Source organism: Podarcis vaucheri (genome assembly GCF_965113315.1).
Source record: "Podarcis vaucheri genome assembly, chromosome: 1".
Taxonomy (NCBI): Eukaryota; Metazoa; Chordata; class Lepidosauria; order Squamata; family Lacertidae; genus Podarcis; species Podarcis vaucheri.
The window spans coordinates 95592495-95618653 of record NC_138759.1 but is presented as its reverse complement, the minus strand read 5'-3'; the positions used below and the strand labels follow the sequence as shown (position 1 = coordinate 95618653).

At 43.3% G+C, this 26159-nt stretch overlaps 2 protein-coding genes across 4 annotated transcripts in view; one reads left to right on the top strand and one right to left on the bottom strand.

Annotated features, from left to right (window-relative positions):
• The window catches only part of ITGB5 (integrin subunit beta 5), a 101414-nt gene extending 91761 nt beyond the window's left edge, over positions 1–9653 (top strand). Inside the window, exons 13-15 of the mRNA XM_082235275.1 lie at positions 4709–4825; positions 7638–7804; positions 8680–9653. Coding sequence (XP_082091401.1) covers positions 4709–4825; positions 7638–7804; positions 8680–8775 — 380 coding nt within the window. The 3' untranslated portion in view covers positions 8776–9653. The remainder of the gene's footprint in view (positions 1–4708; positions 4826–7637; positions 7805–8679) is intronic.
• On the bottom strand, positions 9208–25834 carry UMPS (uridine monophosphate synthetase). 3 transcript variants are annotated; one of them, XR_014222840.1, is made up of 7 exons: positions 25647–25834; positions 24443–24596; positions 23202–23870; positions 22579–22754; positions 21874–21988; positions 20252–20491; positions 9208–10088 (listed from the first exon to the last, which is right to left on the bottom strand). XR_014222840.1 is itself a non-coding variant. In XM_082235654.1 (6 exons), exons 1-6 carry the CDS (start codon positions 25779–25781, stop codon positions 20310–20312), a joined length of 1431 nt encoding a protein of 476 aa, XP_082091780.1. In that variant the 5' UTR covers positions 25782–25834; the 3' UTR covers positions 18542–20309. The 3 variants fall into 3 exon arrangements, 2 of the variants coding, with proteins under 2 accessions (XP_082091780.1, XP_082091781.1); XM_082235654.1 differs by lacking the exon at positions 9208–10088 and having other exon boundaries at positions 18542–20491; XM_082235655.1 differs by lacking the exons at positions 9208–10088; positions 25647–25834 and adding an exon at positions 25493–25579 and having other exon boundaries at positions 18542–20491.
• Positions 25835–26159: the final 325 nt, after the last annotated feature.

Genomic DNA, 26159 nt, shown 5'->3' with positions numbered 1-26159 from the left:
CCCAAGGTGGCCACATTAAACGCTATCAGTTCTGTGTGCCTTGCCACCCTCATTATCATTGGGATGGTCTGCAAGCTGACTCCTCCTCCCAACAGTTCCCTGCCATCGATCGTGGTCACCTGCAGGGGGTTGCTTAAAGGGATAGTCTGTATCTGGTGTTCAGCAGCAAACTCCTTGCTCATAAAATTGCAGGAGCTGCCTGAGTCCAACAGTGCCTTTATTTTTAGGGGGTGTCCATTTTGCAGCTCTAGCGACACTTCAATCACTAGAGCCGGTCGAGGAGCTTCTGGCACTGGCACTTGGGGAAGGGGCACTTTCACTGCTCTTTGGCCTGGCTGCAGTGCCCTGATGGCAACCAGGCGTTGGCTTTTACCTGCTCCGTTTCTCCCTGCTCTTCCCCCTCAACAGTTCCCACCATCCCTTGCCATTCCTTCCTCTGGGGGCAGACTCTGGCAAAGTGGCCTGGCTGTTGGCAGAGATAGCATTTCCGGGCTCCCTTTCCCTCCTTCTTCGCCCCCTCACTGGGCTTTGAAACTGCGCGCGCGCGGGCTGTTCCGATTTCCATCGGCTCTGCCGGCGGGAAAGCTGGCTCAGGAATGTCTGGAATGCGTAACTCCTTCCAACGTTCCCCTCTCCCTTCCCGCCTCTCCAAGGCTCTTGCCTCCTGGCGCGCTCCAATGGTCAGCGCAGATTTGGTCAGCTGATCCATAGACACCGCCCTGGGGCTCCTGGCCAGCTCGTCTTTCACAGCTGAAGAAAGACCTTCTTCAAATAGCATCTGAATGGGTGCTGCCGATAAATCCCACCCCAATCTGTGAATCAGCATGGTAAATTCAGTCCAGTACTCACGGACAGATCTGCTTCCCTGCTTGCAAGCCATTAACTGTCTGCGCACCGCCCCTTCCTCAACGTCGCTGGAAAACATGATATCCATTGCACGAAAAAATTTCATAGTGTCCTTTAGGATATCGTTGTGCGTTGCCATCAGGGGTCGAACCCAGTCTCGCGCGCCCTTCTCAAGATGCCCAATTACAAAAGCAACTCGAGATTCCTCATCAGGGAACTCATCAAACTGGACATTCAGGGCATATTGCATTTCAGTCCTAAAGGCATGGTAATCCTTGGGGTCCCCCCCAAACTTCTGCACCAATCCTGGTACCTTTCTGGGGAACTGAGTGGTTCTCCCCTTCTTGTCTGCATCTTGAGCCCTCCTCTCCTCGAGCCTCGCCGTCTGCAGCGCCAGTTGGACCTCCAATGCTCGGCATCTTTCTTCCAAGCTTGGATCAGCTCCTCCCCCTGCTCCGGCTGGGTCGCTCATGATGCTTTCTCCTGCACAGGCAGCGTACAGAGACTGTCGGACTGCTATTAGGGGATGATTAGCTGCTTGTGCTTAAAATGGTGCCCCTTCAGAGTTTGTGCGGCCCCACAAACCTCTGTGTGTGACAGAGCTCCTCAGACATGTCTGCTCTAGTCACTGTTAGAGTCCGACAGTGGCTGTTTGCGGAAACGCCTCCAACAAAGAAGTTCCTTAACGGAAACACGTCTCCTGGACTCACGACGTGACAGCTTCCGACGAAGCATGGGTCTCCCTGCAATTGCTTCTGACACCTCCCCACTATTTTCACTGGACGTGTCTCTCACCCCTTTCTCCCCCCTGCTTCCTGCCTGCGCTGCTGCATCTCTCTCAGTATCCCTGAGATCCTCCTCCAGAGACCCCGCGCTCCCCCTGCTGGTCCCTGCTTTGGCTGTTGAGTCTCTCCCAGTCTCTGGGAGCCCTATCACCTCCTTTCCCTCTGAGGTCAGTTCCCTGACAGCGGCCAAACCTGCTCTAGATGGGTTTTTCCTGCAAACCCATCTGACGGGCCTTTTCATTTCATATAACAGCCTGTCCTTATATGATCCACTGGGGGCCGGGGGAGAAACTGCTTGAAACAGCCGTGTCTGCCCCCCCCTCCTCCCACGACCTTCCCCTTTCTCTCAAAAATGACCCTTCAAGCAATTTCTGGTGATAAAAACCATTCAGCACATTTTTGAAATGCAAACACAGTGGATTGATTGCAGTTTTGATAACATCTCCACTTTGTCAGCACTTTGCAGCTCAAAATGAGACTGTTGTCTGTGGAGTATTCAAAAACGAAGGCAAGAGGAAAGCAAAAGGAATCCACAGGACAGAGTGCAATCCCTTGGCACTGAAGCCGGCATCATTTAGGAGCCTCGTTTTCTCAATCTCCCTTTTGTTATTAGGGCTTTAGTTATTAGCCTAAACCAGATAGGCCTTTCGTGTGCATTCTTCTGAAAATCTGTAGCTGGGTTCAAAAATGATGAGATGGAATGTCTGATCAGACCCTAGGAACCTTTACAAATTGTTGGTTTATTGCTCAAAAAGTGAACTTGATACTTGGTTTTAGCAGTGTTCCAAACAACTAGCATGAGAAACAGTGGGATACACTGCTTTCCCTCAAATACCACTTAAGTTGTTTGTTTTAATTAGTTTTTGTTAACAGATGTACCTTAACCGTTCATTTTGTAACAAAAAAATCTTTGCCTCCACTTTCAATTCAGTCTTTTTCACAGTTCCTTTCCATTTAGTGAGAGACACTTTTGTCATCGACATACTGCATTTGGGGGGAAAGAGAGAGTGGAGATTCTGTTCTTTTGTTCTATTGCCTATTATTACTGTTGGGGTTTGTGTCAGCATCACATGGGTAGGCCCTTTGTTTATGTATTCATTTTTATTGATAATGCGAGAGGTTAGGGGTCCGGTCCCAAGCTTGGTTGGCTGCATTCAGTTGATTGCGGTGTGGCTTGTTTTTTTTTGGGGGGGGGGTAGGTTGTTGGGTCAGGTTAGCCAAACTGATTCGTATGCTGTTTGTGGGGATAGATCATGGTCCTGTTGTGCTGTGTATGTAAAGGAGAACCATACCGTGGTGAAGGTGTCCTTCTTTGATTGTCCCCATGCTAGTTTGTGTTTGTTGGTTAATGTTTACTAGTTTAACTTCTAGAGCAGATAGGGAACCCGTGGTCCTCCAGAGGTTGTTGGGTCTTCAGCTGCCATCAGCTCCAGCCAGCATGGCCGATGGTTAGGGATGATGGGAGATGCAATTCAGCAACAATATAAGAGCCTGCTGGATTAGACCAATGGCCCATCTAGTCCAGCCTCCTGTTTTCACAGTGGCCAACCAGATAGATGCCTGTGGGAAACCTGCAAGTAGGATCTGAGCATAAGAGTACCCTCCTGCAATTTCCAACAATTCAGAATTATTCTGCCTCTGACCATGGGGGCACAGAATGGCCTCCATAGTTCATGGAGACACTACATAGCCTCCATTATGGTTAGGTGTCTCATCCTCCATGAACTTCCCCATCCGTTTTAGAAGGTCCGTCAGAACTTCTCCAGTGATGCACCAGTGAATCTATTTTAAAGAATTAGTTTGAAGAGCATTCATTTATTAAATGTGACTAATTCAAGATGTTTAGCAGGGTTATATTTGATTCCTCTCCTGACTGAATGTCTGTATGTCTGTATACCAGTTGCTCTTAGTTTTGTCTGAAGTTGTACATGTACAGGTAGGGATTTGTGGGCCATCTGCTATCAGGAGTAATGAAGGTTCAGGCATCTTTGAGACAGAAGCTACTGCAAAGGTCTGTGTTTCTGACATGGTCCACAAGCCATCTGCCAAGCAGCCAAATGCTCACACAGTAAGAGAGATGAAAAGGGAAGACATCAGATTCTTAACATGGGAGCAGGAGCACAGGCAGATGGAAAGTAACCTGCGCATGGATACGTGAAGAGCCAATCCTCCCATACAATCCTGCCTCACCTATAAACATGCAGTTACTGGGTAAATGGGATTTCCTTGTTTTCACACCCAGGCTTTGACACTCGTAAGTCTGAGGGGCCTTGGTGTTTTGCTGTGTGGTGGAAACAAAACTTTATTGTCAGGCTTTTGGCCTAGGCTACTGAATATTATTTTTTACTTTCTGCTATATCCACATAACTATTCAGTTTAATGCCTTCACTTGACCCTATTCAGCGTATCTATCACAGCATGTTTTTCTGTAATGCACCACATTGACCTTATCAGTGTTGAATATTTTAATCTCCATCTCCCCGCTACTCCCTGTGCCCCAACTGGATTGCAAAATTAAGCTTATTTCCAGACAATTACTTCCTCCATGGAGATTGGCATAAGGAAATGAAACTTCCTCTTCCAAAAAAAGCCTTCCAAGTTTCAGTTTTGTTTGGCCTTCTTTCAGAGACATAGAAATTCCTCTTTAAGGAGGGTGGGGCCATACCAACATCTCCTTTCCAATCTTGGGGTTGTGTTTATCCATAGCTTTCAAAATGTTTAGGCATGCAGCCGAGTCAATCTTTCACCTACTCACTATGTTAATGGTTTCAACAATTTTAGACATTTGAATGGTTTCCTAATTTGCTCCATATGTACCAACAGGAAGGCCGTCATATTGAAAGGAATCCAGAGACCCAAGAGACTTAGAATCTCAACATATTCTTCCATTTCTGGGGTCAAAATAATGGTAATTCAAACATGTGTTTTGATGCGCTGAACAAATGCCCAGCAAAACAAAGGGAGCATCTAATGCTGGGGATATGTTATAGGTTAAAATGCTTTTCAACATATGCCGCAATATGCTAGGGTTTTAAATCTTTGTATTATAAATAGGATTGTCTTACTTTTTATTCCAGAAACTGATGACCCTCATTCAGTCTTGTGTGCTTACCCAGTGAAGGACTGTGTGATGAAGTTCACCTACACGGAACTCACCAGTGGAAAGACAAACATTACTGTTCTCAAGGAACCAGGTTTGTTATATCGTACATGCTTTGTGCTGTTTGTCCATACCACCAAGGCAAAAGTTTGGTTGTGAACTTGACTGGAGAATCCCTTAGAATATTTTGCTTCTTTTAACACCACTAAGGGTACAAGAGCTTGGATGTTGTCCCTAAATACTCTTTCCCTTTTCAGATGTGCAGAAAACACACGAGCAGTTTGAGGTATTTAAGGCGAACCAAGCCTTTCCCCTTTGGGGGCTTTAGTGTGGTGGGGCCACTTCCACAGCCCTGCCATGCACAACAGCCAGGGCTGAAAGTGAGGCTTTAAATTGCTGCACCAGCCTGGAGATGGTGCAGTGATTGAGCCTGATGCTGATGGATCCTAGGCTAGCTCAGCCTCCCTGCCCCCCATATACCGTGTTTTGAGACCTTTCACTGGCTGCCCATAGAACTCACTTGTGTCTGTATATTTCAAAGGGGCAGTTCTGCATTGCTCTGTTGAAGGCAGCCTGCAAGAGGCCAGCTTAGCTGGGAGGAGACAGCTGAGCACAAGAGGGGTTTGGATTGCTCTGCCCACCAATTAATTTTCACTATGGGGGGAAAATCTGCTTGTAGGTTAAGCCAGAAGAACAGATTCACACAGGGAGTGGTCCACAGAATACTAGTGAGAGGGGATGAAGGTTGATGGTCAGTAATCAGTGCCAGGCACATCTGGAGCACATCAGAAGGACCTTGTGTGATGGGATGATGAAGTCAACTTACCTCAGTGTTGCAAGCATTCTTGCCAGAAGAAACATCCGAGCCAATTGGAGCTTATTGGCTAGACCCAAATCCCCACCCTTATTTTTAAGTCTAACTATGACCAAAGTAAAAAAGAATCTAGATAAGCAGTGGTATAGCATGATAATCTAAAGCTCCTGATCTAAACAGCTCCAGACTTCGGGGAAAGAGTCCAATATTGGATTTAAAATTTAAAAAATTAATACTTTTTGTAGTCAAAAAGTTAGGCAATATTGTGCCCTACCTTAGCTTTAGGGAATTGAATGCAGTTGTGCCCCCCGCCCTTGGTCTCCTGTCAAATTAGCTGAGCTGTGAGCTTGAAGTGGGTGGGGCATCATTTTCAGATGGCATTCCTTTCTAGGCGACTTTGGGGCTGCATGCCAGTGGTGGACGGGCAGAGCAACGGATGTAAATTTTATCTATGTAAAGTAGGCCAGTTTGTATACGCACTCACATTCCCCTCTCTAGCTTCCACCTAGACAAATGAGGCATTATCAGAGTTCAAGGACACATTCTGAGACAGGCAAATATGCTCAAGGAGCGTGTGAAATAGAATGTGGCCTGGGAAGAGAGTGGCTGAGGAAAGGGTGAAACTTGGGAAGAGCCCAGGCTGAGGTTCCCCACCCGTTCTTAAAAATGCTATATATGGAGCTGTCCATGCAGCAAGCAAAAATACATGTGAAATTACCCATCCAGTGACCTTATATGTGCACAGAAGTAGCCACTTGCTGGATTTGGGATATATAAAAACTCTGCTGCTGCAACAATACAGTGGTGCCTCGCAAGACGAAATTAATTCGTTCCGCAAGTCTCTTCGTCTTGCGAGTTTTTCGTCTTGCGATGCACGGTTTCCCATAGGAATGCATTGAAAATCAATTAATGCGTTCCTAGGGAAACCGCCTTCAGACCAGGTCTGTCCCCGGACCTCTTCTGAAGGCTGGCGGGGGGGGACAAGGGCTTTTCTTCCCACCCCCAGCATTTTAAAAAACCCCGGGACAGCGGAGGACTTCTCCGCTGTCCGGGCGATCTTAAAATGCTGGCGGGCGGCATTTTAAAATCGCCCCGGGACAGCGGAGGACTTCTCCGCTGTCCGGGGCGATTTAAAAGCCCCTGGGAAGGCAGGCAGGGGGGACAAAGACTTTTGCCCCCCGCCAGCCTTCAGAAGAGGTCCTGGACCTCTTCTGAAGGCGGGCGGGGGGCAAAAGTCCTTGCTCCCCCCCCGCCTGCCTTCAAAAGCCCTCCGGGACAGGCAGGCAGGGGGGAGCAAAGACTTTCGCCCCCCGCCCGCCTTCAGAAGGTGTTCCCTCCCCCCCGCCCGGCTTCGGAGCACCGTTCCGAAGCCGGGGGGCGGCGGGAGGTGTTCCCTCCCCCCCGCCCGGCTTCGGAGCACCGGGAGAAGCGATCTCCCCGCAGCCCCTTGCTTCAAAAGAGGTCCGGGGGCAGCGGGGAAGAAGCGCTGTGCTTCCCGCTGTCCCTGGACCTCTTTTGAAGCAAGGGTCGGTGGGGAGAAGCGATTTCCCCGCAGCCCCTTGCTTCAAAAGAGGTCCGGGGGCAGCGGGAAGCGCTTCCCGCTGTCCCCGGACCTCTTTTGAAGCAAGGGGCGGTGGGGAGAAGCGATCTCCCCGCAGCCCCTTGCTTCAAAATAGGTCCGGGGGCAGCGGGAAGCGCTTCCCGCTGTCCCCGGACCTGGGGCTGCGGGGAGAAGATCGCTTCTCCCCGCCGCCCCTTGCTTCAAAAGAGAAGACCCGCTGTCCCCGGGGCAAGCTTCGTTTTGCGAAGCAAGCCCATAGGGAAATTCGTCTTGCGAGTTTTTCGTCTCGCGAGGCGTTCGTCTTGCGGGGTACCACTGTATATATGCTGCAAATGAATTAGCAGAGCTGATCATATGTTACTAGTTAACTGTTGTCTCTGAAATACTGCATCATATTTCTGCTGTTGGTTCTGAACCTTTCAGGCTTGATAAATACCTGTATTTGAAAAGGCAAGTTCTTATGTTTACACTGGATTTAGATAGTGTCCTTATCAATGATAATCAACGGGGTCCCTTTCTTTTCCTTGCCAGAGTGTAGCACTGCCCCTGATGCCATGATGATCTTACTGGCTGTGGTAGGCAGCATTGTGCTCCTGGGGATTGTCCTCCTGGCAATTTGGAAGCTGCTGGTCACTATTCATGACAGAAGGGAATTTGCCAGATTCCAAAGTGAGCGTTCCCGGGCAAGATATGAAATGGTAAGCATTCACTTCATGGGGGGAAACCAGGAAAGAGCTGGAAAAGGGCTCAGTGCATAGTAGTGGGAAGAAATGTGCGCTGAAGACTAGAGAGCAGGAAGGGAAAGTCTTGCTTTGAAGGATTCATGGGGGCACACCAGAATGGTGTGCAGGGAGGCAGAGGTGGCTTGGGTGGAGGGACGCAAACATGTGCTGCGGCTGTGTTGGTGGCAGCTGAAGAGCCACAATGTACTGGCAGCTCAAATTTCCTTTGCCCAGGAGGGCAGGCTGCGGCTTTGCTCTTGGGGCGGTTGGTCACCCCATGAAGAAGACACGAGGCAGACAGATGCAGGGAGCTTGAGAATGTGCTTCTCAGGCTCCATGCGCTTGGCTGCTCCCTGCCTGCTTGGAGAGACAGCGCGGCTTCCTTGAGCTGGTCAGGTGGGGAGAGGCAACCCCCCCCCCCAGCAAGCTAGGCATCAGGGCTCGCTCAGTTGGGGGGGGGCTGTCTCCGCCTTCACACTGGAGGACTCTTCTAGTCAGTCACTCCTGAAGCGACAAACTAGCTGGCCTCTGCCAGCGCCCCCCCCAATGGCAGAGGGACTCAGGAGTGACAGTGGTTTTACCAGCGATATAGTGCTAGGTGATGCCTCTATCACAGTCTGGCTGTCATACTGGTTCTGGGTGATGCACTGATACATCACCTAGGCCTACACAACACTATTACAGACTTTAGGAGTGCATGGGGAAAGAGTAGCAAAATAACATTAAGGGGAGGAGAAAACAAATGAGATTCCATTGATTTTAACGGAACTTGCATTTGGTTTGCATGTCCAGAGTTTAATCTCCCTGTAAATACACTGTTTAAATCACTTCCTTTTTTTTCTTTTTTGTAGGCTTCAAACCCTCTTTACCGAAAACCTATTTCCACCCATAGCTTAGATTTCACATTCAACAAGCTTAACAGGACCTATAATGGTACAGTTGATTGACACTATGCTTGAAGGTGGAAGAGAAAGTGGAATGCTTGACAATTGCTTGGCTTCCTCACCGCTTCCCCAAAAAGGAAGACTGAATCCTCTACAGTGGGACAGTATTCTAAACTTTGACTTGAATGTCAGGAGATGGCTTCTATTGCACATTGAGGACAAATGGGTAGCAGCCCATGTGCTCTGCAGATCTCTAACCCAAGCCCCGCTGATGTGCTCAGAATGTGTTGTCACTGACCTGGAGCTCTTGATGCCTCAGAAGCGCCAAACTATTGAACAATGTGCCATATAGCAGCTTCAGCCATATCTTGGTAGGAAAAAAACATGCAGGTCCATTTCATAGGGGTATTGTGTCACTGCTGGTTTTTAGGGGAGAAAAACTAGCATTGGAGAAGGTGGTGGAAGCATTGTTTTTTTGGAAAAAAAATCCAGGTGTTAAACAGTTTTTAGAATAAATTTTTATATTAAAAAAAATAAAAGCAACTGCATATATGTGCTATGAGTATACTTATTCCTTCGCTTCCCTGATCAAGTGTTTTTTTAATTAAAGATGTGTTGCACTGTATTTAAGGACTTTTAATCGGAATGTAAATTAATATAAACAAGGAAGACTGCTTGTTCAGCCCATCAGTTTTAGGTTAACCTGTACACTTACAAACTGCTCAGTTATCTGAAATTCCACGTTACAGCAGTCACAGTAGCTTTTAAGTAGCTGGAAATGTTTTGACTCCAAGCATGCTTATTTAGAATTAATTCCCACTGAACTTAACTTCCAAGTACACATGCTTAGCATCTGGTTGTTAATCTTTTTAACCTGAATTTATCAGCCCCTATTTGCTCACTACGTGACCCATGGTGAAAATAAAATAAACCCAAGTGTGGACACTAATATTTTCATAATTCAACTAACCACAAAACTTAAGATACGTAATCTCTTTCTGTTCAATGTCACCAGTTTTGCATGCTGGCAAAGGAGACAACTAGAAGTCCTCTAAAGGATGCTCACTAGTTCTCACTATATGACATGTTAGGTTTAACCTAATCTACTTTAACACTGAACAATAAAGATCTTTAAAGAAGCACAGTGTTAAATGTATTAAGATCAGGTTTCTAAATGCCTAGTTACAGAGAGGCAGTGTATAAAGTACTTTTGTTTTATAAAGCTTACTGTTTGTTGGCAGTGACATTGCATTTCCTCTTCTCGAAAAAAATCAGCCTTAATGCTGTGTCACCTTGTCCAAGGGGCAAAGTTGCTAGGTTCACTGTTCAATGATCTGTAATGAAGAGGTGTGGCAGCAGGCAAAAAACTGGATGGGCTGAAAAGCAAAATCAAGTGAGTGGTGGGACTACTGCAGCCCAGGAAGGGAGAAATTTTATATTATTCCACGCAGTCGACATGTAGCAAAATGACAACTGCAAAGCACATGGGGTGGCCACTTGCACCTACTCCACAAAGTAATGATAATAGCACCACAGCAGCAGCTCAGGTTTAATATGACATGTATGAAGGTCTTAAGCACACAAAGACCGTTATCACAAATCCAAATATGAGTTTAATGAAGTGCTGCTTCAAGTTCTTGCAATGACTGGGGAAAGAACAGTGCTCAAAACATTTCGTGACTCTGCAATTATAAAAATAAGGGTCTATACACTTCCCTTGTACACACAATATTACTGCAAACATTGTCCAGTTTCAATATAGCAGGCAGCTGCAAATTGAATTTTGTTGGGACTTTAATTACAGTTTCTTAAACTTCCCAGTTAAACTATCACTCCCAACACTTACATGTGCAGTGTAGATACATCAAGTATGAATTTAAGGCTACAACCTATCTCTAATTGTGTAGCCTAATGCCTGGAAGCATTTCTTGCTCCATTAGTTGAGCCTGCAAAACAAACCTCCAATTTTAAAAAAGAAAGAAACTGATATTCTTGAGGATTAGAGTATATCTATTTCTTATGGTAACTTAAGAGACTGTTATATCACAGCCTCAGTGCAGAAGGCAACATAAAATAAATAAAAGGCTAGCCAAGCTACCACTGATTCTCTCATTCTGACCCTTACAGGTCACAAAATGCATTTGCCAGGAGAAAACCAAGTTATTTTCATTTCCTGCTGGAGCAGTAGGTGCAGACATAGCCCAATAGGCTGTTTATGTTTGCTACAATGAACACAATTACTATCTGCTACCCAGCATCAAACTGTGTTTATTTAACATTTTTATACGCCACCTTTCCCTCAAGGCCTCCAAAGGCTTTATAATGGCAACATAACCAATAAGAAGAGAACAGCCCATGGCATGTAAAAATAGAACACTCATCAATCAAAGCCAGGATTGATGGAGGAATGAGAAGAGTTGTACATACTAGAACTTATGAACTTTCCATCTTAACCACATTAATTAATTCACTCACACAAATAAAGTTGTCTCTTACATGTCATAGTGGCTGGTGGTACCTCGGGTTAAGTACTTAATTCATTCTGGAGGTCCGTTCTTAACCTGAAACTGTTCTTAACCTGAAGCACCACTTTAGCTAATGGGGCCTCCCGCTGCTACTGCGCCGCTGGAGCAGGATTTCTGTTCTCATCCTGAAGCAAAGTTCTTAACCTGAAGCACTATTTCTGGGTTAGCGGAGTCTGTAACCTGAAGCGTATGTAACCCGAGGTACCACTGTAGTGGAAAAGCACTGTTTGGCTAATAGCAAAGAAAGGTTGCATACAACAGATTACAGTGATAAAGGGCCACGTTACAAAAGGCTGAAATTGTCCTTCACTGTTAAAATAAACTGGCTCCAGCTTCATCTCAAAATGAAAGTGTAAAGCAGCCAAATTAAAGGTGGGGTGGAAACTTGAAAACAACAACAATTAGGTACTGCAAAGCACCTCATGCCACTTACATCTTCTGAATGAAATGGCCATTGAACACTTCAACAGAGAATGGAACAGAACTACAGAATTTAAATGGCTATCAAGTGTTTGTGTCATTCCTGTAATAATCTGTAATGAGCATTTCAATAACAGCCAGTTATGCAGAATCACTGTCATTGGGGTAGTTGGCTCAGTGCCTAGTACTGAATGAAGTAACAATCTCTGATGGATTTGGTTCTTCAACAAGTACTGCAAGCCAGTAAATAACTGCAGAATGAATATTTTTGCCTTCATTAAGCTACTGCATTTCCTTGGCACAGAAGTTTGCCAAGCACACTTCCGGTTCGGCGCCAGCGCTAATGGCTGCTCTCTCTCCGAGCTCCGGAGAGAGGACGGCTCTGCGAGTTCGGGTCTGACCCGCTTCGGCAAGCGGGGGACCCCTAAAATCACAGGAACGGATCCTGTGAACAAGGAGATTCGGTGGGCACCCGAAGCGCCCCCTCTTTACCGCAGAAAGAGCCTTTTTAAAGGCTCCGGAACGACAACGGGGGAGCGCGGTGCTGAGAATCGCTACCCAGCCCGCAGAGTGAAGCCGCGTCGCCATTAGTGGAGAGCGCCGATTCCCTTCCTGAATAATCTGGACAAAAAAGACCCGTGAGTAAGATTGAACCTCTATTCGAACTAAAACTACCTGAAATTAGGCTGAAAACGGGAAAGGCAAAAATTAAGGAAGTCTGCCTTCCCCCGACTGCATGATAATCAAAGCAACGAAAGTTACTAAGCTGCATCCGTAAGGGAAAATCGTTTTTAAATGCTTGAACCCGACATTTGGACTTTGACTATCCCCTCCAGCTTGCAGGGCAGAGGGGAGGAAAAAGTGACTTTATAAGCTGCATGACTAATTTAAAGGAAAAGGAAACTTTCTGCAGCCTCCAACCTGGTACGAACTGCTCATAAAACAAAAGGAACACTGAACTGACTTCAGATTCCTGTGAAAGTAACAAAGTGGAAGCTTTATTGTTTATTTGTTACAAAGTTTTGGGACTTTGTGGATACATTATATCAGGGAAGGCTGGGACTCTATTTACTGGGAAAGTGTTGCATTACACTTATAGAAGCCTCCTGATAAATTTGCTTTTTAACACTCTTTATTTCGGTTTGCGGACATTCCGATTTGCTCCCTCTAGAGGGTAAACTAAAAGTTGCTACGCTTTGGGACAGTGGAATTTTCTTAGGAGAAGGCTCTTGTGGGAAACGACCTTGGGATATGAGTGGCCCAGCAGACGAGATAAGCACGAGAGCCAAGACAAGGCAATATCAACAACAGCTGCAGCAACACAAGAAAAGAGGCTCGATCTCAGGAATAACTTCTACAGTGACAACAGGACAAGAAAGAGGTACAGTAGTCTCCATGGATGCAGTATCGCAAGCCCTTCTTAAGATAAATCAATCCCTGGAGAATTTAACAAAGCAAACGGCAGAGAACACTAAGAAATTGACAGAGAACTCACAGAAATTGACAGACTTGACAGCAAGACTTGATTTGAATACAGAATCTATAAATAAGCTTACGCAAGAGAACTCTGCCACACGTCAAATTGCGGAGGAAGCCAGAACTATTGCTGGAGAGACTCAGGAAAAATTAGAACCGATTGCTAGGAAGGTCTATGACCACGATGCAACTCTGGCACTGTGGGAACTACAAAGAAAAGAAAGGAATCTGAAATTACGATCAATTCCAGAGGATGAAGGAGACAATCTCACGGACTTTTTAACGAAGGAGTTTGCTGATGCTTGGGAAGACTTAGAGGAAGACGAAATCAAAATCACAACGGCATTCAGACTGGGCAGAAGACAGAATAGAAAGGTACCGAGAGACTGCTTGATCACCTTGAGATCGAAGGAGGAAAGAGACAAAATATTAAGACTGCATTTTGAAAAGGCCTTACAAATTGGGAATTCACCGATACAGATCTTTAAAGATATCCCTAAACATATTCTGGACTTGAGAGCTTCTTATAAGGACCTGGTTTACCTGCTCAAGAAGAACAACATTCGTTTTAGGTGGGAATTTCCACAGGGGCTGTCCTTTGACTATAGGGGGAAGAAGGTGAAAATAAAGACGACACAGGATAAAGACAGCTTCCTGCATAAAAATCAAGAAGATCTACAGAAAGGAACTGTAGACCCAATTGCTGAGCAAAGGAGTGTATTAGATATCTTGAACCTCTCATTTGGACAGAACCTTCCACCACCAACAGAGGAGGAACAACAATTGGGAGCAGTTGGAGGAATACCAGAAAAATAACAAGATGGCCCTGCAATTCCTTAGCTGGAATTGTAATGGGATGAACATGCCTTTGAAGAGACGACAAGTATTCCACATTTTGTACAGAGAACAACTGGACGTGATTTGTTTACAGGAAACCCACATAACCAGAGCCCACAGGAGACTGCTTATGAATAAAAAATTGGGACAAGAATTTATCTCGTCGGACAAAGTGAAAAAAAGAGGAGTTGTGATTTATGTAAAAGAGAAGTGGGCCCCAAAAATGATTTTTAAAGATGAAGAAGGAAGATACTTAGCGGTGGAGATTCAAGCACAAGGAGAAAAATTTTTGATAATTGGGATTTATGCACCAAATGAAGGTAAAGCAGAATTCTTCAAAAAACTTCATGAAACCCTGATGGACTATTTGGAATATAACATGATAATCATGGGAGATATGAATGGTGTAGTTTCTACAAACATGGACAAGACACAAAGACTGATACTCACTAAAGAAGGGAGACTCCCGAAGACTTTTTTTGAAATGACTGAAAATATGGACTTAATAGACATTTGGAGAACAAGGAACCCTCTTGAAAGAGAGGGAACCTTTTTCTCCCAAGCAAAGATGACCTGGACCAGAATCGACCAAATCTGGATTACTAGCGGAATGGCTCCGAAGATTAAGAAGGTAGAAATCTGCCCAAAAACCTGCTCCGACCATAACGCCGTGAAGATGGAAATGAAACTTACAACAACTGGTCAGTTTAGATGGAGAATGAATGACACCCTGTTTCGAGATAGAGAGTTCCACTTGAAGGCCCAAAAAACCTTAAAGGACTATTTTGAAATCAATCTAAGGGGCGATGTGGAAAGAAGAGTGATCTGGGACGCAAGTAAAGCTGTGATGCGAGGGTTTTTGATTCAACAAAACTCAATAAAGAAGAGAAAGCAGAAGGAGAAAAGAGAAAATTTTTTGGAAAAGATAAAAGAAGGAGAGAAAAAATTAAGGTCAAAACCAAAGTCCCAGGAGATTTTGAGGGAGATTAAATTGTATCAAACACAATATATGGAATTGATGAACCAAGAGATAGAGTGGAAAATAAAGCAAATGAGACAAAAGACATTTGAGTCGGCAGACAAATGTGGCAAACTCTTGGCATGGCAACTCAAGAAAAGACAGAAATTAAATACAGTTTCAAGTTTGGAAGTGGATGGAAGGACCATATCTAAACCAAATGAGATAAGAAACTGTTTTGTGAGTTATTTCAAAAAACTTTATTCCCAAGGATTACAAAATGAAGAAGACATAGATAAATTCCTTAATAAACATGGATTACAAAAAATCTCTCCTCAAAGTAAGGTGGATCTAAACCAGAGAATAACAGAACAAGAGATAGAGGGTGCCATTCAGGACATGCAATTGGGCAAATCTCCAGGGCCAGATGGACTGACTTCCAGATATTACAAATCGTTAAAGGAATGGTTGATACAACCGTTAAAGGATGTCTGTAATGAGATCTTAGAGGGAAAAAAGGCACCTGAATCGTGGAAAGAAGCATATATTTCACTCATACCAAAGACAGAGACTGAAAAGACTCAATTGAAGAACTACCGCCCAATCTCGTTACTCAATGTGGATTACAAAATTTTTGCAGACATTTTAGCAAAAAGATTCAAAAGAGTATTGATGGAAAAGATTCATAGAGACCAAGCAGGCTTTCTCCCAAAGAGACACCTCTCAGACAATGTTAGGAATATAATAGACATTTTGGAAAAGTTAGAGGTGAACATAAATACTAAAGCAGTTTTGATATTTGTGGATGCGGAGAAAGCCTTTGACAATATTTCTTGGAGTTTTATGAAAAAGAACCTTCATGGGATGGGGGTAGGACAAGGTTTTGAGAATGGTATGGGTGCAATATATTCCGAACAAAAAGCTAAGTTGATTGTAAACAATGTAATAACTGAGGAACTTAAGATAGAAAAAGGAACACGACAGGGGTGCCCAATTTCCCCATTGCTTTTTATTTCGGTCCTGGAGGTGTTGCTGAACATGATTAGAGAGGACCAGCAAGTTAAAGGTGTACAGGTCGGAGCAAAACATTACAAGTTAAGGGCTTTCGCAGATGACTTAGTTCTGACTTTACAAGAGCCATACACTAGCACGAAAAAGGTGTTGGAGATAATTCAACAATTTGGCCAGGTAGCTGGATTTAAATTGAATAAACAAAAAACTAAAGTCTTAGGGAAAAACCTGACAGATATGGAGAAGAATAAGTTTCAAGAAGAGACGGGCTTGATGGTGGTTAAGAAGGTGAAATACCTAGGGGTTAATTTAACATCTAAAAATTTGAATTTATATAAGGACAATTATGAAAAATGTTGGTTAGAAATTAAAAAAGACTTAGAAATATGGTCAAATTTGAGATTATCAATGTTAGGCCGAATTGCAGTAATTAAGATGAATGTATTGCCTAGAATGTTATTTTTGTTTCAAACTTTGCAGATTATTGACAAGATGGACTGTTTCAAGAGGTGGCAGAAAGACATTGCGAAATTTGTCTGGCAGGGCAAAAAGCCCAGAATAAAATATAAAATATTAACAGATGCAAAAGAAAGAGGGGGATTTGCCCTGCCGGACTTAAAATTGTATTATGAAGCAGCAGCATTCTGCTGGCTGAAAGAGTGGATGCTCCTCGAGAATACAGATATCTTGGATTTAGAAGGTTTCAATAATGCATTTGGCTGGCATGCATATCTATGGTATGACAAAATCAAAGTGCATAGTGCCTTTAAAAATCATATTGTAAGGAAAGCGTTGTTTAATGTTTGGATGAGATATAAAGATCTGTTGGAAAACAAAACCCCTAGATGGCTGTCACCCTTAGAGGCTAAGGCCCATAAGAAAGTCAATATGGAGGTCGGATGGCCAAAGTATTGTGAGATCTTAGAACAGGATGGAGAGAAACTGAAACTAAAGAGCCATGAAAAACTAAAACCCAAAGTACAAGATTGGCTCCACTATTATCAAATAATGGAGGTTTTCAAACAAGACAGGAAAATTGGCTTCCAGGTGGAAAAATCAAAACTTGAGACAGAATTGTTAGAACCCAATACTAAGAATTTGTCAAGAATGTATAACTTGCTGTTGAAATGGAATACACAAGATGAAACAGTTAAATCAGCTATGATTAAGTGGGCACAGGACATTGGTCATAATATTATGTCTGCTGACTGGGAAAGGTTGTGGAACACCGGAATTAAATTTACGGCATGTAGTGCCTTAAAGGAAAATGTGATGAAAATGGTATACAGGTGGTACATGACCCCAGTTAAGCTAGCAAAAATTTACCATTTGCCTGACAATAAATGCTGGAAATGTAAGGAAACTGAAGGTACTTTTTATCATCTTTGGTGGACATGCCCGAAGATTAAGGTCTTCTGGGAGATGATATATAATGAAATGAAAAAGGTATTTAAATATACCTTTCTTAAGAAACCAGAGGCCTTTCTCTTGGGCATTGTCGGCCAATTGGTGCAAAAAAAGGATAGAACTTTCTTTATGTACGCAACAACAGCAGCAAGAATATTGATCGCAAAGTATTGGAAGACACAAGATCTACCCACCGTGGAAGAATGGCAGATGAAAGTGATTGACTATATGACATTGGCGGAAATGACGAGCAGAATTCGAGACCAGGGAAAGGAGACTGCGGAAGAAGATTGGAAGAAATTCAAGATTTATCTTAAGGACTACTATAAACTTGATGAAGTTTAGAATGTCGAGATTCTATAGAGAGAAAGGGTTGCAGTAATATAAGATTAGAATAAGAAAGGACTATGACGAATTAGAGTTGGAAAAAACATTTATAAGTTGCTATAAAATTTGGACATGAGGATGCAGAAAGGGGAGGTATGGGGAAGTCCGAGGAAAGAAGTTTATGAAATGACATTATGAAATTATACTTGTTTGTTTGTTTGTTTTCTTTTTTGTGTTTGTCTGTTATAAAATTTTTTGTAAAACTAATAAAAAATATTATAAAAAAAAAGAAGTTTGCCAAGCAACCAGTCTAACAAGAAATATCACCTGATGACCACAATGCCAAAGACTGCATCAGCTTAAATGTATAAAAGTCAAATCTAGCCACATAAAAAAACACCCTTATTTTACAAAAAGGATACAATTAAGAAATTCAAGTTGCTTTATAAACTAGCAGAGGTTAGCACATCCAGCGCCCGTCTCCATGTAATTCATTCACTAACTCAGCTAGGAATGCCTATGGTATATTATGCAAATGAATTTTTTTTAAAAAAACACACAAACAAATTGTGACCTAGTTCTCATGTTGCTAACATATGGAAGGAAGCCAGGGAATGTAAAATTAGAGATTATAGGACACATTAACCCTGGACACAGATTTCTTTACAGAGATGTGCCTGAATGAAAAGCATTGTTCCCTTGGCTGCTTCCAAAACCATGCCAATTAAGGCCAAGCACATACAAATAGTAATGTATGCTAACAATAAGTCCGATCTAAATGAAGGAGGTATGTGCAACAAAACAAAGGAGATCCAACTATCATTTTGTCAAAACAGAACTCCCCTTTTTTGTTTTCTGAACTGAAAACTCAGTTCTTTTCTGTTAAATATCTACTACTTTAATTAAACAGTAATTTATACTTGGGACAGCCTTGGACACTTCCCTCTCAATCATCTCCAACTATTGCTTTTCAGGAGTATCTATTTTCTCTTCTCTATTTTCTCACACCAACCCATATGAGTGATGCAGGCACATTTAAAAATGCTCTCTGCCTACCATTGCTCTAGGGAAATGTTAAAAGTATGGCTAGACCCATCAACTGTCTTATATCAACACAGATATTACACTGAATACACAGACAATGACAGAAAGGGGGTGCAACTCAAATAGATGGTAAGAGTAGTGCTGAGCCTACATGAACCTAAAGATGGTTAGGAGAACAGTACATCTGCATTTGTCTATTTTGTTCCAAAGCAGCACAAATGACATATTTCGTAGAGCAGACAACTGCTTTCACATTTAAATTCCAGCAAAAATGGTTGCCAAGTCCTAAACAATAGGTAAGTTTAGTTTTTTAGTTCTCGGCAGTTATTGTGGAAGACCAAACAGTAATAAACAAGTCTATGTAAAGTAGGGTTGCCATATTTCAAACATTGAAAATCCAGACAGAAAAGTTGTGCTTTTTCTGGCAAGATTGCAAAAAAATGATATTTTGCAGTTATTTTAAGGAAAAATTGGCCAAATTGGCATTGTCGACATGGGCTGCCATATGTCCAGATTTTCCCAGTTGGGTGATTTCTGCCCAGACACTGCTGACGAATGCGGTATTCCAAATATGTCTGGGAAATTCTGGGTGCATGGCAACCCTAAATAAAGACACTTTTGAAAAACACAAAGGTTATAGCACCCTCTGGTGGCTTAAATTTTATACAATGATACACATTTCTTTCTAAGCCAAGACAAATAGGATGCAAATGTTCTAGAAGAGCTTGACATTTACAAAAGCGTATGTTGACACCCAACTCTGTCTTGTCTGCAAGTGGAACATACTTCTGCTCACAGTGAACTTGCCCTTCCTCTACTCCAGAGGGTTGGGGACATTTCATGGAAGATTTGGGGGGGCTCAGGGGGAAAAGGATATCCATGCCACTGGGTATCATCCAGAGTATTTAATGTACAAAAAGACCTTCCCATTCGCATACCATTTAAACATAGTCTTTTTGAAGTTTACTTTATTGTTGTGACAACCACTGCATTTTACCAGTGAGGCAATTATTAGAGAAGCAAGGATCCCGAATGTGGTTTGAGGTAGCAGATCATTAATGGAATGCATCATCTCCACGTAGTACACAAGTATATTAATACCTAAGGCACACAATTCCTGCACCTGAGCAAGATTTTGAAATGTATTTCACATCATGATCTAAAGCACCAAATGCTGGATGGAGAAACTGCTCTGTGGAAGAGGGCCTAGCGCCCTATCACACTCAGTCCTTACATTTTAACACAACTGAGAACAGCAACTAAGTACTTTAAACAACTGCAAAAGCAACGTGATCAGGATTTGCTCAGCTTTTTCTTTTCTCACAATCTTTATGGCTCTGTGGTTCGCAAAACCACTGGAGTTTTTTTAAAAAATGCCCTTTAAAGTGTTTTTAAAAATGGGATAGAGGACGACACGCAGCTGTTTGAATTCAGAGTCAAAATTTACAATTTCTGTACTGATTCTCAAATAACTTTATAGCAAAATTTGAACATACAACAACATTCATTAGGCAAAATAACAACAAAGAATTACCTTCTCAATCCTTCCTGCTTCTAGAATTTGGCTTGCTTAACGAAACACAGCAGTTGTGCTATTTTTGTGCACTGACACCAATTCTCTGCAAGTAGCTTTCCCATGCTACTTTCCTATAACTCTCTGCTTCATCTGGGCGACTGGGCGCAGATAAGATACCACGGCCGACAATGATGATATCCGAACCTCTTTTACCAATCACTTCCTGAGGACTGAGGTACTTCTGCCCAAGCTTATCACCTGCAATGGATCACAATCACAAATATGCTGTGTTATGCTTGCTCTCCAGTAGTATGCTTCATAAAAGAGTTTCAAGGATGCTGGCGAACTCCAAAAAGTGTTCCCCACACTAACACTGGGTACAGATTTATCCTTATACACTGATACCTCGGTTTAAGAACAGTCCGGTTTAAGAACGATTTGGTTTACAAACTCTGCAAAAATGGAAAGTGTCTTGGTTTGAGAACTTTACCTCCGTCTTACAATGGAATCTGAACGGTGGAAGGGCACCGGCGGCGGGAGGCCTCATTGGGGAAAGCGAGCCTCGGTTTAAGAATGGTTTTGGTTTAAGAACAGACTTCCGGAACAAATTAAGTTCGTAAACCGAGGTACCACTGTATTATTAAAATGCTATTAAGTGTGCACAGGAAAAAAGCATGCTCTAAAAGGATTTAACCAAGATGAGATAATCAACAACATGAGGTACTGCACATCAGAGCAAATAATAATAACCAAATAGCACAAAATAACAGCTTTCTTTAAGGGTTATTAACACTGATTAAATATGAAACATAAAGCCTCACTGGCATATCCATGGCAAATATGCCTTGATATTTGTATATAATTTAAAGCATGGCAAGGTTGCAATACAAAACAGCAGGGACTGGTTTGCAGCCAAGGCTATGTGTGCAGAGATTCACTCATACAGCAGGACTTCCCATTCCTCTCCCAACAGACCCTTAAGATCTGCTCTGGAGGGACCTCCAGCACCCTACAGTGTAGCTCAGGGGGCTACAGGGCAGAGTTCCACTGTGCAAGGGGAAACCTGCTATACTATTATCAGAACCAAGTGACTGACACATGGAAACAAATGTGAGAGATGTGATTTGTCTGCTGTTACAAATTCTGAACTTGCATACAAGCACAGATAAGTAGGAAATTATTTCCAGAAACCTTAATATCCAGTTACAGTTTTCAGTGAATGAAATAAGAAAATACTGGACAGAGCATTATTAACATTTAGGGAGCTTGTATATTGTATTTTATGATACTGCACTTATTTGGCTGCTTCTAGTGTGGAACAGTTAGTATGTTTTACTCCTACATTACAACTCTGTAGATCTGTTCATCATCTTCCCCACTCTCCTCACTGTAGTACATGAGACTATTTGGATGTGATCTCTCACCCAAGGCTAGGGAATGCAGAACCAGACATGCAAATCTAAAGGCAATCTTTAGGGAAGGGTATAATCTTAACAGGAACTACTGGGGACTTTGACTGCATTCTCACCCTCACCAGCATACAAACCAGAAATATTTGCGAGCGTACCTCTGAATTATCTCACTTATTCTGGTATTTTCATAAATATTTTGTACCATCAAAGTGCCACAGAATTTCTTACCTCCAGCCAGCATCTGAACACCAGGAGTCAGATGAAGAAATTCAGGTTTGTCAATAATTCTGGAGCCAGAAATAAATCCCAGAATAAAATCTGAGTGTTCCTCAGCCATTTTAACCTAAAGGAAAACAAATAAACAAGAGCAGTTAGAAAATGCTTTGCATTCTTGCTCTAGAATGGAGGAACAAATACTAAACAAGGTGCTATTATGCAAGCACAAAGACTTGCAGCCTTAACAAAATCAAGACAACACAATAAAGACTCAAGAGACTGTACTGATCAGAACATCATGCAATCCACTTACCTCCGTCCACAATGGATACCATTATCTCAATAGCAAATGAGCATGCCAATCACAAATACAACTTCCTTGCTTCCTTTGCCTCACCCCATTTCCCTCAATTCCTACCCACACACCCCCAAGAACTTTGTTTTTCATTTTTCAGAAGTGTAAACTCCCACTACTTTTCCTGAGACATTAATTTCACTGCAGTATTATGCTGCTACACTTCCATTCTGATCTATTCCAGAAAAAGCACCAGCAAATATTATCTTTGCTGGCTATGTCCAATTGGAGAAACTTAAAGTAGCACATTAAAATCCAAGAAATGCTGCTTTTCAAAAGAGCTTCCCCCCTCCTCCCAGATGGTGGTGGTGGGAGATCTAGACCATTCAAGACATTTTGTTGAGATGAACGCTCCAACTTACCACAGCTTTTGTATAGTCACCAGTGGCCAGCGACCCTTCTGAGCTCATCTCACCGATCAAGAGACACCCTCTCTGTAAAGGATGCCCTATTTCTTTCAATCCCTTAACAACTCCAGGTCCAGGGACAGCATGAGCATTAACTATATCTGACCAGGATGCTATTTTGAAAATACCACCTGAAACAGAAAATCAACAATGTATCAGTTAAGCATCTTTTTGGAAATCAGATAACTACTTAAGAGATTAACCAGGGATAACCTTTTCAAAACTTTTATTACCACTGTAGAAATATTGTCATATTTTCCACACCTATCAAGGTCATAACTACACAGTACTATCACAATATGGAATATCAATATTCTATATTTTTAGCACCCTGTAGGCTAGCCTCAGGCTTGGTTTCCTCAGTATTATTTTTCTCAATATAGCATACAATCTGAAAAAAGTCAGCTCAAAAGCAAGGCCCTTGAAGGCTTGAAAATAAAGAGCTAGTTTCAAGTCAGCGAAGGCCACATTAACATTTCAAATTAAGAGTATTAGGAACATATGCAGCCCTACAGAGATATGCAATATGTTATAGGTTGAAAAGAGGAGCGAGGGGTTGGTAGTTATGCCAAATTCACCTTCATATTGATGCTTCACAGTATTTCCAATGTCTGCAAACTTGCGATCTTCAAATATCAAGAATTCATGCTTATCTGCAAGTGCTCTCAACTCCTTGGCTATTTCTTGGCTGAAATCATCCAGAATATCAATGTGAGTCTTCAAGATACAGATGGAAGGGCCCAAAGTCGCAGCAAGCTGGAGCAATTCTTTGGAGTTAGTCACATCAGCAGAAAGACACAAATTAGACTGCTTTTTCTCCATCAGCCTGAGAAGTTGTGCAGCGAGGGGATGAATGTCTGGCAGTTCAGCCCGAGCAGCAAAGCTCATTTCTTTGCACATTCTTTTCATGGGAGGAGTACCATTTTGCTCAGGTGGTTTAATAATATTCTCCTGGATGAATTTTTCTACTCTTGCCACCATCTCAGGAGAAACTTTTTCCTGCTGCTCAAGGATCTTGAGAATTTTAGATAAGGTGCATACTGAGTGTAGGCGTATGCCATGCTTCTCCAACAGGGCTCCCCCTCCTTGCTCTCTGTCCAAAAGCACTATAGCATCTGTAACCTTCAACCCCTCTTTCCGAAGGGTCTCTGCTGTCTCCAGAACACTTGAACCAGTGGTAACTACATCTTCAATGATCAGACAAGTTTCTCCTGAGTTTATAGTCCCCTCCACAAGACGTTTGGTACCTTTTGAAGCAAAAAAGGGCATTTTTCATTAACCTAGCAATACAAAAAAAACAACCTTGCCAGCTCAACTGAAAATATTATTGCTACTACCATGGTACCTCGAGTTACAAACGCCTCAGGTTACAAACTCTGCTAACCTGGAAGAGTTACCTCGAGTTGAGAACTTTGCCCCAGGATGAGAATGAAATTGTGTGCTGGCGGCGCAGCGGCAGCAAGAGGCCCCATTAGCAAAAGCACGCCTCTAGTTAAGAACAGTTTCAGGTTAAGAACAGACCTCTGGAAAGAATTAAGTTTGTAACTAGAGGTACCACTGTACTATTAAAAATAGCATGTGCACTACACCAGTTAATAAAAACTTGTGGTTTAAACTTCTGCACTAAGGCTCCTAAATCACAGGCGTGTTATGTACATCAAACTATTACCTTTCTAGATATGCTAAAACAACAAACTGTATATACACTGCCGAGGAAGTTGGAAACTTTGTTTATTTATTATAAATATTTTTGCTGTCTTGAATATTCATTGCTTATAATGCCAATATTATGATCTAGGTAAATTTGATTCTTTTTTACCATAATCTTTAGCTTCTTTTCGCCGTATAAGCATTGGGATCTGGTTGGTTGAGCAGATGATTGTAGCCAGGGGCAAAGCCGTGTATGGGACCCCACACACAGTGTCATACTTGATTGCAGCATCCTTTGCTGTTTGAAAAAGGAAATCTGCTACCTGAAAGAAATTGTTTTAAATATAAAATAGGTTCTACCATTATAACCAAACATTAATACATTGTCAATAAAATAAGGAGAGCCCACAAAGAATCACCAGAAAGTGAAGCCATAAGCACCAAAGATCATATGGATTTTGTTTCTTCACATGGTGCTTACTTCATCACCTAATTATGCTTGTGTTCTTTGCATATAGGTTGAAGAGCAACAAGCAGTGATGACTTATTTATTTCCTTGGAAGAATCATGTAGTTGTGTGATCTCTGTTGCACTAGTGGGAATCCTTGTGTTGGGTTCCACTAGCACAACTATTTGGTTGAATATGGCACAAATGATCAGCTATGCTATCGAGTTCTGAGAAGGGTATCCTTTGCAACAATACTGACAAGACAAATCAGTGTTCTTATCTCTTTGTGCCCTTCTTCCATCCATATCCTTCTACCTCACCTCCCACTACAGACAATTACGCATGATGGAAAAACCCACCCCAACATTGTTCCAGGAGTACTACTAGCTTGCAGGATTTTTTAACATCTTTGACAGCCGCCCTCTTCCCCAGCAACTAGATGACCCTCGTGGTCCCTTTCTGACTCTTCTAACACTCTTGCCATGTTTGTTTGCTTGTTTAAAACAGGCTTTCCAAATCTCCAGGCATGGCTGACCTCCAACTCCCCTCAGTCCCAGTCAACATGGTTAGGGCCGGAGGTGATGACAGCTGTTGTCCATTAGTATCGAGGGCACTAAATTAGAAGAGGCATTAAAGCGTTTTTGTCCTGCTGAAAAGGCTCACAGAGAAGCTGACATAAATTCGATAGCAGCAAGCTGCCCCCCCCCCTTGCACCCTTGTAAACCCTTTTCCCCCAAGAGGAGGGGGGAAACAAGGAGAGGAGAGGCAAACCGGCAAACCCCAGTCAGGACCAGCGGTGCTTATAATCACCCCCAGCTGCAATAGAAACATGAGGCGCTGGTCTCTCGGCCTCCCTCCTCCAACTGCCTCGGCCCCGCCTCCCTCCCTCACGCGCGCCCCGTTCCCGCCCGCCCGTGGGGCTCACCTTGTTGAGCAGGGCCGGGTGCGACACGATAACGCGCAGGTCGACATAGGCCGGGGAGACGAGGCCGCTCTTGAGCACGAACTCGCCGAAGCGCACCGCCTGCACGCCGTACAGCTCCGAGGCTAACGCTTCCATCCTTCGAGGCTCTCGCGCGCACGTACGGAGAACAGCGCGCGCCGGGTCAGTCGCCGAGTAATGACGCAAGGGAAGGCGGGGCGGGGCAACCCTCCTCCGTCGCTAGGAAACGGGACGATTCCTTACGGGGCGCCACGTGCACATGCGCGCTAGGGGTGACTACTCTCGTTACCCAACCAGACCTACTACTGCATTAGTGGCACCTGGGTTTCTCTTGCATCCTGGCCGGCGCTATTTGCTTGGAAAGAAGAGGGTGCAATTGGTACTGGAGGAGGAGTGAAGGTTGTATATGCTCCGCTCCTAGGAGCGGAGAAGGCAGGAAGGCTTGTTTTGCAGTTGCTTGTGCTACTACTACACGCATATTCTGGTGCACGCGTG